General features: G+C 40.8%; 1 protein-coding gene across 3 annotated transcripts in view; it reads right to left on the bottom strand.

Annotated features, from left to right (window-relative positions):
* The window catches only part of vav2 (vav 2 guanine nucleotide exchange factor), a 247,970-nt gene that overhangs the window by 20,020 nt on the left and 215,309 nt on the right, over nucleotides 1-12,641 (bottom strand). For 2 of the 3 annotated variants that reach the window (XM_080476261.1, XM_080476260.1), the window contains exons 9-17: nucleotides 11,123-11,222; nucleotides 9,008-9,103; nucleotides 2,864-2,932; nucleotides 2,560-2,646; nucleotides 1,267-1,355; nucleotides 1,034-1,166; nucleotides 663-677; nucleotides 282-391; nucleotides 88-189 (exon numbers count right to left, since the gene is read on the bottom strand). In XM_080476261.1, the coding sequence (XP_080332387.1) occupies nucleotides 88-189; nucleotides 282-391; nucleotides 663-677; nucleotides 1,034-1,166; nucleotides 1,267-1,355; nucleotides 2,560-2,646; nucleotides 2,864-2,932; nucleotides 9,008-9,103; nucleotides 11,123-11,222 (801 nt within the window). The remainder of the gene's footprint in view (nucleotides 1-87; nucleotides 190-281; nucleotides 392-662; nucleotides 678-1,033; nucleotides 1,167-1,266; nucleotides 1,356-2,559; nucleotides 2,647-2,863; nucleotides 2,933-9,007; nucleotides 9,104-11,122; nucleotides 11,223-12,641) is intronic. The other variant, XM_080476262.1, reaches the window with a different exon arrangement.

Below are 12,641 nucleotides of genomic sequence, written 5' to 3'. Positions count from 1 at the left end.
AACTACAGACCCCTGTGAAAGCGGATGTGCTCGTTATGCATTATTAATGCCATGCTCATGGGATCAGCGGGTTATCGGGCTCGTTACCTCAGGAGCATCTTGCAGGCTCGACAGTTGGTGTTCTTGTCGAACGTGTGCATTTGGAAGTTGTGCTGGTTGGCCGTGGCTCGCTCCGGCTTGATGTTGGACCTGGTCGAGTTAAAAGCGTTCAGCGACACAGAACTCGCCGTTTTCCACTTGAATGTGGCGACGCAATCTTCGAATTCTTTTAGCGTACTCACATGGCCATTTCAAACTGCTCCATCCATTTTCTCTTGGTCTCCTCAGTTTTGCAAAAGAACTGGAAGCCCTGCTTCCCTTGCAGGTGGATCAGGTAGAAACCGTAAGACCACTGGAGGGGGGGGGGGGGGGGGAGTGAGTGTAGGACAGATGGCAGAGGGAGTGTGGATGGCAATGTCAGACAAAACAAACAGCCTGTAAGAGCAGCTCTGTCACATGAAGACCGTCGCATCTGATTCACTGCTTCTCCACATGCTTTAGTGATGCATCAGACAAAAGCCATTCACCCAATCAGTGGATGCATGTGCGATGAGGGCGTCCAGATAACAGCGCTGCTCAAAAGTCGAGGAAATGAATGAAATAAAGGGGTCACTTGAGCTTACCATTTTTCCACTTGACTGGTAAGCATGCAAAAAGAAAGACACCAGAGAAAGACCCAATTACACATGCAAACATGGACAGACACATGCAGATTCAAAACAACGACCCAAAAAAACAATGACAAAATAAGAAGCAATGTTAGACCCGACGGCGCGGTGCACTCCGCTAACGTTTCTCATGAATCCTAAATGACCTGCATTGCATTTACATGATCTTTCACGGCGCGGGCGGGCACTTTAATGCATCACCAACAAGTTCCCTATCTGGTATTCCCATCGGCCGGCTGCTTCAGCTCAAGGACAACATTGGGAATGATTACGTAGGTTGTTTCACTTTGAAATCACTGCGACGTGTTTTCCCGGGATCCTCTCACCTTCTTCATGTCTCGGTTGTTCATGGGGTCGTCGGACATCTTGTACAACTGCAGCTCGATGATTTCTTTGAGCTCGTAGCTGTAGCCTTTCCTCTTGCACACGATGACCACTTTGTCGAACAGGAAGATATACCTGAAGGGGAAGCGCACACACACACACACACACACACACACTGATAAGCAGGAGGTATGTTTTTTTCCCCACAGACACAGGACGGTGGATTTGGACTCACCGGTCCTGTTTGGTTCGGTTGACGATGGAGCAGACCTTCAGCTCTCCGTCGATCTTTGGCCTCCCGTACTCCTCCAGTTTCACCTGCTGCTTATAGGCGACGAGACAACAACCGAGCGTCAAACCATCGCTTTTCACTTCATATCTTTGAGTTATCTTTATGGAATCTTGGTTTTGGGACTTTTCCGAGTGGAGTTCGTGTGTTCAACACGTGGGTTTTTTTCTCTAGGTGCGGCGGTTTTCTCCCACGATCGCCGAAACGTCCATCTGAGGCTTGTTGGTGACTCTAAACCTGCCCTGCAGACTTGAATATGTGCATTTTACCACCGACAGCTTGCCTCTGCTCCCGTGCTATGTTGGATAAAGAGGCGTAAATGTGAATCAGTTCCACAAAAGAATTGTGAAAATTGGGCTACATGTGGCCCCTGGACTCAAATGTGTTTGACACCCGGGAATTAATCTATTTTTATATGTCAACGGAAAGGTTCACTAAAATATTTCCCTTCAAATAACAGATGTAAGGAGGAAAGAAAAGCTTCCCCATTCATACGAAACTGATGCGGTTAATATATAAAAATAGACATAAAACTGTTAAAAAGAACAAAAATTGCTATAAATGGTGGCCCAAACCAGTAACTAATAGTGTGATAACTTGCCAATAATGTATTAAAATAGTAAAGAAAATGTATATATAACCATGATTGACGAAGTGAATGAATATGACGACCAACTCATACCCGATACTTATTTTTCAATCTGCACAAAACCTGCAAACAAAATATTTTATTACCAAGAAATGCAGCTTTATTTGTGCATTATTAAAATACCAGCTACAGTTATTACACTTGGAAAGGACCTTTTGGTTTAATTGCTACATTGATGTAATAATTATGTAATAATAGACATTGATGACAAACTCTTCCTATGCTATTGGTAAGTTATTACATTCTTGGCGGGCATTATGTTATTGTTTATTTTTACATTATTAGTTGTTACGATTGCAAAAAAATGGTCAACCTAAGACAACCACAATTCTTCATTTTAGTTAATAAATCTCATGAATGCAACATAAAACCACAGTTTTGGTGAATTAGGCAAAAATCTACAATAAGTTTATAAGCTGTGATATCTTTAACCTGAAGGGGAAATGTGTTTTAGATGTTTTATTGGGCGAAAAGTTAAAAAAAGCGCCTGTTTTGGTTGCACACCCCAGGGTCAGGGTCACAGCAGACAGTTGATCTTTGCACACGTTTTCCCTCGGGGGAGATGGAGTGAGCCTGTCGTAGCTACTTACAAGGTTTTCTATTGAACTTTGGAATTCGCTGATTTTCTTCAGTGTCTCGTTGTCCCTCTTGACTTCGTTGATGTACATGGCCAAGTCCTGAACAGAGCGGGGGGGAAACTGTTACTTCAGCCTCGGAGTGGAAATCTCTGCGACATCTGTCATGTCGCGATGCATATGCACGGAGCTCTCAACCGCAGCGGCTGCATGCATTCATACGACGCTGGCTCGGAGCGCTGCGGCACCGTTATGTAAGGCTTTCATGCGGCGCACACACACCAACACACCAACACACACAAACATGTGTAACACAGACCTGCATCGCCTCCAGAGCCTCCTTGAGTTGTTGCCTCTCTGGTCGATCAGCTGAGTGACTCAGGAGTTCCTGCAAAGAGAGAAGTTGTTTTCATTTTTGAGTAAATGAGTCGAGAAAACACAGTGCGTCTTTAGTGTGATTACAGACGTGACACTGACGAGGCAGGGCGTTCCCACTGAGTCAACAAACATAAAAATGTACATATAAACAATAGGAAGATGGAGAAATTCCAGGTTGGCTTCTTCTTTAGCGTAACAACATAATGATGCTGAGATTCATCCAAATCAGGTTCATTGATATATTTTAAAAAATGTCTGCATTCCAGTGCTTCACTTAACCTATTGAATATCATACGTGACAAGACAGTTACAGAAAAGAAAATCTCACAATTTCAATATAACCTTTCGTCAAGTTGCAATTTGAATTCTAGATTCACATACCCCATCAATTCTATATTCATAATCCATCATCTAAAATGAATAATTAAAACCCCTTGCAGACATGTTGAATTAGATATATGTGTATTTCTTTTCTCTATGTGTATGTTTATTGACTATGATTGTCTAAATAGGTGTATGTACATCGGGTATAGATTTATTTTGTGTGTATGCTTGTGTGTGACGCTCCCCGCTCCACACTGAAAACCACTGGTGTTGTATTTGATCCCCCTGCAGTCAACACACATGAATGTAACACCGTCTTAAACCACAAAAGCACAAATGTATTCTCAGCACCCAAAACGGATTCCACACACACCGAACATCCTCGGCTGCTTCGGTTCTCACCAACAGTACGAGTGACCTCACACTCATGGAAAAGCCAGACCGGTATGTTTTCATACAAACACTCAAGGCCAGATGAAAGGTAGTGCATGATTACATGGCTTCCTTCAAAAAAAAAAAAAATTTCATCAACTATTCAAACGGCGTGTGAGAAGACTGCACAGAATTCACTTTATTTAGAGTGCAGCTACAGAACTGATAAGAGGGGATGAAAAAAACGAGGAGGGGAAACACTGCGGTGATGATATCCATACAAGGGGAGATGTGGGCCCCCGGGGCGTGATCACACACACACACACACATACACACACATATACACACACGTACACACACACACACACACACACACAGAAAAGCGGGCCGTGTCAGGCTGACGGGGCCTTGGGCCGGCTGCATGCAGCCGTGTTTTCCTGCAGAGCTGCGGGAGGCTGTGAAATGGGCCGAGCCTTAATGTGATTAGTGCACGCTTGATTTGACCTCGGTGGCTCGCTGTGACTCCTGCGTTCGATTCAGACTCGGAGCGAAGTCGCCGGCGCTCTATATGCAGATCAGCGATCACCTGATGCTTAGCGCCGCCCGCCCTCCACCCCCCATCCCGCCCCCGGCCGTTATCCTATCGCCTCATAAACTCGTATGCTCATCCATAATTGAGATGCGAAGTCAATTAATCATGGGGAATATTACAGTGGGCAGCTTGTTTTTTTTGTTTTTTTATAAATGAACAATAGGAACGGAGCTCCAGGGTGACGTCCTGGCTCTGCCACTGGTTAGACAATGTGCAATGAACATTCCATATTGGAAGAAATAATGAACAAACATTAAAAAAAAATAATTCTGAATGTCTAACAATCAGAGCACAAAAAAACAAAACGCAACCTGATTGCATTCCAAATAACTCAAAAATGGGACTAAATTTGGTAGATAGAGGTGTTTTTCAATAAATTTTATGCTTAAAAAATTTACTCAATGTAATAAGTTAGGAATGTTTACACCAGGGGTGTCAAACTAAAAGGCAAGAGGCAACAGGTAGAGAAGTTTATTGGAAATTCCACTGCATTTTGCACCAGAAGGTAAGTACTTGTTTAGTTTTGTGACAATATAGACAATTTCCGCCTGTATACTGTCAGCCACAACAAAGAGATTTTCGGTACGTTGAAATGTTATTACGGAACTGTCTTACCGGTCTGGCCCACTCGAGATGAAAGTGAGCTGTATGTCGCCACCGAACTAAAATGTGTTTGAAATCCCTGATATATATATGAAATTAATCTTTGAATACATTGAACGGAACCTTGAATATATGGAATGAACTTTAAATATATTGAATGAAACCTGACTAACGTCAACATAGCACTATCATCTTGTCATTCGTAATATGATGGTGCTGCAATCGGACCTGATAATGAGTCGCTCAGCACGGGACCTGGTTCCTGCAATTTTAAGCAAGAAGGACAGATTAGCACAATAACGAATGCTTGCTAAAATCAAGATGCCCCACTGCACAATTACTTCCGACCAAGACGTCCTGTTACCAGGGATCATCACAGCTTCATTTCACACTTCTCTGTCTACAGAGCAACACACACGCATACTACTCGTAAAATGTTGATATGTGTATATGTAATATAAGTTGCTTAAAGCGCCTTTTCATTGGACCTCGATGCACGAGTATTGTTGGAAAATAGGCTGAAAGTGTCAATAAATGCGGCAGGTCGTCCATGACGTGTCCACCGAACCCCCCACCGAACTTCTTCGTCAGAAGTAATCGCTCGTAATAGAGTAATAGAATAATGGAATTTTGCAACCATCTGTCCTGAGTTTATCGCGTCCTCATTGATTAACGTCCTGTTGCAGCAGCATCTACATATTACAAAGAACAAGATGGCGACAGTGTTGTGTTGTTTAAATATATATATATATATATATATATATATATATATATATATATATATATATATATATATATATATGGGAGCTTGATACAATGGTAATAATAATCTTCTTAAATATCAAAATAAGCATATTAACAAAAGCCTGACAAGAATCGGAAACTATTTACCCCATTAATCTGATTCACAATAATAGGATGCAAAATCTATCGAAACAATAGATATTACAAAAGTGAAATCCAGCCATCCTTATGTCCCTGCAGCCATTCCAGTTAATATGATTATATTTCTTTTTGCTTCACGTTCTGACATCCCTTGTTAGGTTGTGTGTAAAGCTGTTCAATATTCCAATAAATCATTTTTAGAATTAATTGTAGTGTAGCGGAAAGGAATAAAAATGATATAAACTGAAAATATATAATAATCTAAAGCATAATCATTGTAGATTATATAAACAGTATTATATAACAGTATTCTGATTTGGGATGAATGGACAAGCACTTATGCAGATGATGTGACTGTTGTTGTTCTTTCTCTTAATAACAGTGCACTTTCTCTTGCCCATAATTTGAATAAGAGGTGACTAAATTTCTATTTTCTTTTTAACCAGTTTTCCCAGTTCTTAGGGTTTTATTGGCATATAGAGAATGAATTAGGTTTTACAGCATTAAGAAGTACTTGTATCCGTACGCGGTATCGGCAGCCAAAAGTTAGTAGTCGTGCTCGTCCTTTAATAAAGTGATATCAGTGCATCTCTAATATGTAGCAACACTGAAGCAGTGTGGTTGACGTGCTTTTTTTGAATCATTTCGATGGACACCAATTCACGATGGGCATTTATCTGTCGAAAGCAGGCTTTTCTTAGTGGTCAACATTTGACAAACTGCCTTCACACTAGTGTGTATACAGTACACGTGTGCTCTCCAGTTGCACAGTTTTTCGAGGAAAGCTCTTGGTTTTCATTAATTTTAGACAAATAACTTCCGCTGTTGCTGGCAACAATTTCATGCTTGAAGTGACTGAAATGAAAAATGACACAAACCGTTCACGAAATGTAAATTCTGTATCTTTTTTTTTTTTTTTTAAGGGAAGTCATTGACTAAAGGTCAAGTCTTTACACTTAAAATGACATTCTTTCATTTGTTCCTTTTCTTCGCACAGACACACGAGATGGAGTGTGGAAACATGACATTAAGGTAACCTTTGATCCAAGATGTGTTTGATGTTTCCAACTATAATAGAAAGTTGATGAATGTTTTTCCCCCCCCGAAGCAGACGTGGGGGCAGTCTGTAATAACTCTGATACCAGGGAGCGATAAACTCAGTCACATCGCTTTGACTGGTGTTTAGACAAATAAAGACCATGATCGATTCAATGCAGAGAAACAGCTGAAACCAGGTAACCCTAACCCCAAATTTTATGAATAAAAAAACCCGAAACTTTTCCTTTCCTTTTTCACGACTTCAACCTTTGCGCCAGCAAAATATGTTGTGGAAATGTTGGAGAATCTGAAATATGCGCGGCCATACCAATGGAGTGTTCGGATCATTGAGAGTTTAGCTCACAGATCAAGTCTGGTTTACAATAACAGTCCTGTTGTGTGGCCTTCACCACTACAAAAAAGAAAGAAAAAATTGCTTTAGTGCCACAGTTGCTTCTTAAAGTTTATTGAAAAATGTGGCAGAGTATTACAAAATGCAGTGTCATTACCTGATGAGTTGAAAATGTATTAGTTTATTACATAATGTATTACATAAAGCAGCGCTGCGAGGTGCAAACATGACATTGGATGCACTGATATGTAGAAGGTAACACTATTGATTCTCCTTCATGAAAATGCAACATCGTGTGCTCCAGATCCTCCAAAGTACTTTGAGGAGTTCAAGCTGACAGATTCATGTACAAAGCATTGAGTTGATTCATAATAAGTGAAAACAGTAGCAATTCTCTGATTGTTTTCACTGTTTTAAAAGAAGCTGTTCATTGGCTCAGCTTTCAGCAGACCCGCTGCTGTTTATTGCATTTCCTCAGCTGGCTCCCAATGACTTTTGTTTGAGGACTTTATTCGACAAACCAACACGGCAACAATACCGTTTCCAGCGGACTGCTCTCGTGTAAACAATACATCTCTCATATAAATACGTGTGTTTTCAAAAGATGTCACTCATGGCCTCATTCTTAAGTTGATCACCAGTAAAACAAGTAGTAGTGAAATCTACCACCGACACTTTAAAAACTGCAGTTGAGCTTTTCCACATCTCTTCCTGTAGTCCACATTCTCACGCTGCGTCCATCAAACCTTCTGAGTTCATGAGCTGTTAAGTCGGCATATTCACCCTGAGACGTAACCTTAGAAACCCGACTTCATATATGCATCGCTAAAAAGGCTGACCACGTCTGCACCGAGGAGCTATGAAGATTCACTCTCGAGTGAAACCGGGACACAGTTCAGAGTCAAACTGCTGAGTATCCAAACCTGACTTGTCAGGTCCATGTTTCCAGCCCACAGTGAGGCGAGGGTTTGATATTTAAGAGACGGAGCGTGGAGCCTGGAGATTTACATTCAATCAATCAAAGACATACAGACAACTGGAAACCAAAGATGGACATGACGAGAAGTTTAAAATTGAATCATCGGGATTATCAGTTGGACTCAGGAAGAAATAAAAAAGGCATCAACAGAATGTGAGGAGACAATGGTGTCACTGACTTAATCTCGAAGACCTGCCACAGCCCGTTCAGTCACAACATGCCTCGTTCAACCAGATGAACAGTAATGAGTCAGTCTGGGGTCTGCCGCCCGCGGGAGCTTTACAATCTGGAAGTACCAGATAGTGGGCAGTGAATCACTCATGTCTCTGGTCTGTCAGAGAAGAAGAAGGAGCAATAAGTGACACTTACTAGATACAATAAAGTAAATAAACTAACTCTGCCAGCTGGACTGAGGACTGCCTGGACGCTCCAGTGACCAACACACAATGTACAAAAGTATTCTATATAGGCTGCTGCTGCCCAGGACCATACAGCCACTTTGTATAAGACGTGGTGATTTAATCTGGCCTCCAGACAATCTTTAGTTAGAAGTAAGAAGAAGTAACAGGTTCTAGCAGTAAAAGATCTGCAAATACAACAATGGCTGATAATCATGAGAACTACCAACCAAAATCAAACTCCAAACTTCTGGGACTTTGATGACAGGGAGACTACATGATACAGTGACTCACAACTACGGAGGAAAGAAATAGTCGTGTTCTTACATCCTGCCTACCAGGGTCATTAGGCTGCTCGGTGTGGTTCTCCAGCCAAACCAGAGAAAATAAGAAGCAGGTTCCAGTAATGACACAACTAAAGATCGAAAACTAACCAGACAGGCTGGGCCCTACACATGACAGCGCACAGACGCGTCATTTACTTACTGTAATACTCTCCAATTGTGTGAGCATGATCTTTGAAGGTGTGCACTGCCCCCTACCTTCAGTAGTAGGTGGTACTTCAGGACCCTTTGCATGGGAACCACCAAGAGATCCTGCAGCTTGAACTTCCCCTCCTGCACCTTCATGGTACATTCCTGCGGGAGACAGGGTTGTTAGCACACGTCACGTCGGTTTCAGGCTAACAAGAATTCAGTCCTTCTTTAATAATTCATTACTGCACCGCTGATGTTGCTTCCAACACATTCACAAGGCCTCGCATTAACAACAACGAGGCCAGTTTATTCTTCCAGGGCACAAAAGTGCCACTCGTGTTAGCCGTTTGAGACACAATCGCAACGCATGCTGGGGGGGGAGGAATTCCTCCGATTAATGAATCCGTTTCTATAAACTCCTGACAAGCTCCATAAGAAGCCCTCTTTTGTGGCTGTCATTCTATAGGATTTCCTCACAATGCTTGGTGTTGCAGATGATTCTTTGGTAGGGTTCTACGGCTTATCCTTCCCTCACAAACGAGACTCTTTTATTGAGAAACGGCAAGAAGCCGATTTTCGCCCAATCACAAAGCTCTTCTATTTTGAGAGAGCGTATCCGAGCCCCAACTACCCAGGCTGTAATCGCCTCGTTCTCATTTGTCAACAGCCTCCTGAGCCATTTCTCTGCCTTTGCTAACTGCTGATTTGCCTTAATCCCACTATTACATAAAGGTGTTACCCTTTTTACCGCAGGTTCAGAGTCGGCAAAAAGGAGGTTATAGAGGATCAGCAAATAATTGTTGCACACAAAGAGGAAGGTTTCACCGTGAAACTGGATTATTATAATCGCTCAGTTTTTGTTTTTTTTTATCATGAATGTTTTACAGCCATCTCTCTTTGAAACTGGAGAAAATGTAACACGCAAAACAGGATGATGTTCAGTCGAAGGGGAATTATGAGAGAATAAGAAATATAGTGTATTTATGATGATGTGCACTTCTGGGCCCCTTTTAAGAGCAAATACAAGTGATTACTCGGCCAATATCACCAATCAGTCAACAGCAAAGCCTCAATTATGCTCAATGTTGGATAATAAGTCAAGTCATATTTCTGTCCATCTGTAAGCTCACCAACATGAACCAATGGAGCAGTATCACCAGGTATGAATGGGTATACAATATTCTATTGTGATCCAATGTGTATATATGTGTGTTTGGCTCTAACATGCTTTTTTAAAGGATAAATTATCTGACATTTATGAAAAGTGCTCTAACACTCATCATAGTATAAATACATTTTTCCCATTTTCTTTAATAATGCAAAGTGTATCAATCCAGCTTTATTAGAGCTATATCTATAGCGTCATTCTCAGTGTAAACAAAAGTGGACAAAAATTATTTATTGTTTCACAAATTTTGCTTTCAGCCCCGTCAGGCCTTCATTTGCAGAAAAGATATTTTCCCTGTTGTACAAAGATTCTATTTACTGTATTTTCCAAGGCTATTCGTCAAGCCTGATTAAAAGTCGCATATGTATAAAAAAAAAAAAAAAAAAGGAATCATAGGTGCATTGATTTTTCCAGGCCCAGATGCAACTGCACAGTTGATAAGGCTCAGAACTCATCGATCCATTTATTTTCTTCGTTACAACAGGTTTATCTGCTTTTCTCACATTAATTAAAAAATGTATGAGAAATTCTTTGCAATGACCCGTTTCAATGTTCTATAGCAGATGTCCTCATTTTTTGTTTGAATTCAGTTTAAAACAATGTATTTTATTTAGTTAAAAAAAAATACATATAGTTTTCTTTTTGGTGACATTTGGCTCGACTGTCAGTTAAAACAGAGTAGGTTTTTTCTACCAGTATATTTTGATATACAAGTTGATATAAGTCTCATGACTTATGCAGGCAATGCTGCAATGTTACGAACAAGAGACAGGCATGCCGATTGGCATTCTCATCTGGTGAATCAACTTTTACTTTTGTTAATCAAAATAAACAACTTTTTACAGATTGAGGCACCTGTTAACAACAAGGTCCAAATAACCAAAATGGTACAAAAGAGCGTTTTAATCAACAGTAAATGAATAATATATTAGCTTTGTTTCTGCGTAGTGTGTTTGTTGGCAGTAGGCAGTTCGAAGGAGGAAGGAGGGAAGGAAGGAAGGATAGTACAGTACCTCCACTTTAATCTTGACATCCTCTCGTGTTGCTATTAGCTCGTCCAGTGTCTTCTGGGCATTCTCCATGTGGCTGCAGTACTGGCCATAGATCAGCAACCTAGGAAAGAGCAAAAACCATCCATTAATACAAATACACAGCAGTTAGATGAGGAGGGAAGCAATACATTAAGATGTGTAAACTGGAAAAATGGCTGTATTTATGTTACCCCTCTGCTAATTCTGTCCATACTGAGTACCTTGAGGATAAGGATCCGAGGAGTTTGTCCATTGCTTCTAGGAAGCCATAATCTATGTAACTCTCTTGGTACACTGTTTTGTTTTTGACTGATTTCAACACTTTCACATCGGTCTTGTTGGTCGAAAACATTGTATTCAAAGTTTAGTGCAGTAAATTCAGCTTTTCCTTGATTTTCATCCATTTGAATATTGGATCATAGGAGCTGCATTTAGAATCTGATGTGTCTGTGTGAGCTGGACTGGCTCCACCCACACATGCCCATCTTGGGAAGAGGAGGAAGTACTTCCTCTCATGGTGCCATGTGCCAGAGCAGAGCTGCTTAATTGTGGGAGGGTCGAAGGGAGGGCCGGCCTTGATTGGGATTGGCTAAACCCCCGATGACACTATATAGGGTTTGAGTTCTTATTCGCTTGTTGGAGCAACACACTTTTTAAAAATTGAAACAAGTCAGGGAGAGAAAGGACAGACTTTCTTCACTTCTGGGGCGTCATTCCAGGTATGGGGACGTGTATTACTGTTGGAAAACAGTTAGAAAGTGAATTTTGCATAATATGACACCTTTAATGGAAACACTTAAATGACCCATTTTTCACCTATTTTTTTTTAAAACATTAAAAAAAAGTTACACTCCTAAAGGTCAAGAGGGCTATAATTACAATAGCTTCCTTATTAACACTATAACTACCTTCACTCCCAGCAGGCTCGTATCCAAATCCTTAATAATCACTTTCGAGACAAACTACATCTGAGAAGGTGATTTACATGTCTTGGTTCATCAACCCATCAGATAGTCCAAAGTAGGACTGCAAAGTAATTTTCCAAATGCTAAACAATATTTTTTGTTAATATCTGAATAAAAAAAAATTAATTTCATCTCAATCCACATTAGCTGTGAATCAGTTCGTATCTTCCAGCCTTTTGGCAAAGAACTGAACATTATTTTTAAGTTAATAACACAATTTGAGGGATCAGTGTTGAAGACATTTACGCAACAGGATGTGAATAAATGTATTATGATTAGGAATGTATTTTGTTCCCGGAGCTTGATCCACAGTCCTCTTCCCAATAAACTGTAATCACAGGGCACTAATGAAAGACGGTCCTTTAGATCAGTTACTTTTCAGAGCTCCTCTTATCAGCGTGAGGGAAAAAAAAAAAAAACGTCTCTTGATTTTCAAGCGGTGAGGACAAGAGAGCCGCGTTCATTAGATATTACAATGGGACACTGACACAGATCTGTGGGTTCAGCTGGGAGGGAGTTCAAAGTCATCTTGCCTG

This window comes from Lipophrys pholis (genome assembly GCF_963383615.2).
Source record: "Lipophrys pholis genome assembly, chromosome: 12".
NCBI lineage: Eukaryota > Metazoa > Chordata > Actinopteri > Blenniiformes > Blenniidae > Lipophrys > Lipophrys pholis.
Note: the sequence above shows the minus strand (reverse complement) of the source record. Positions and strands in the feature narration are given on the sequence as shown.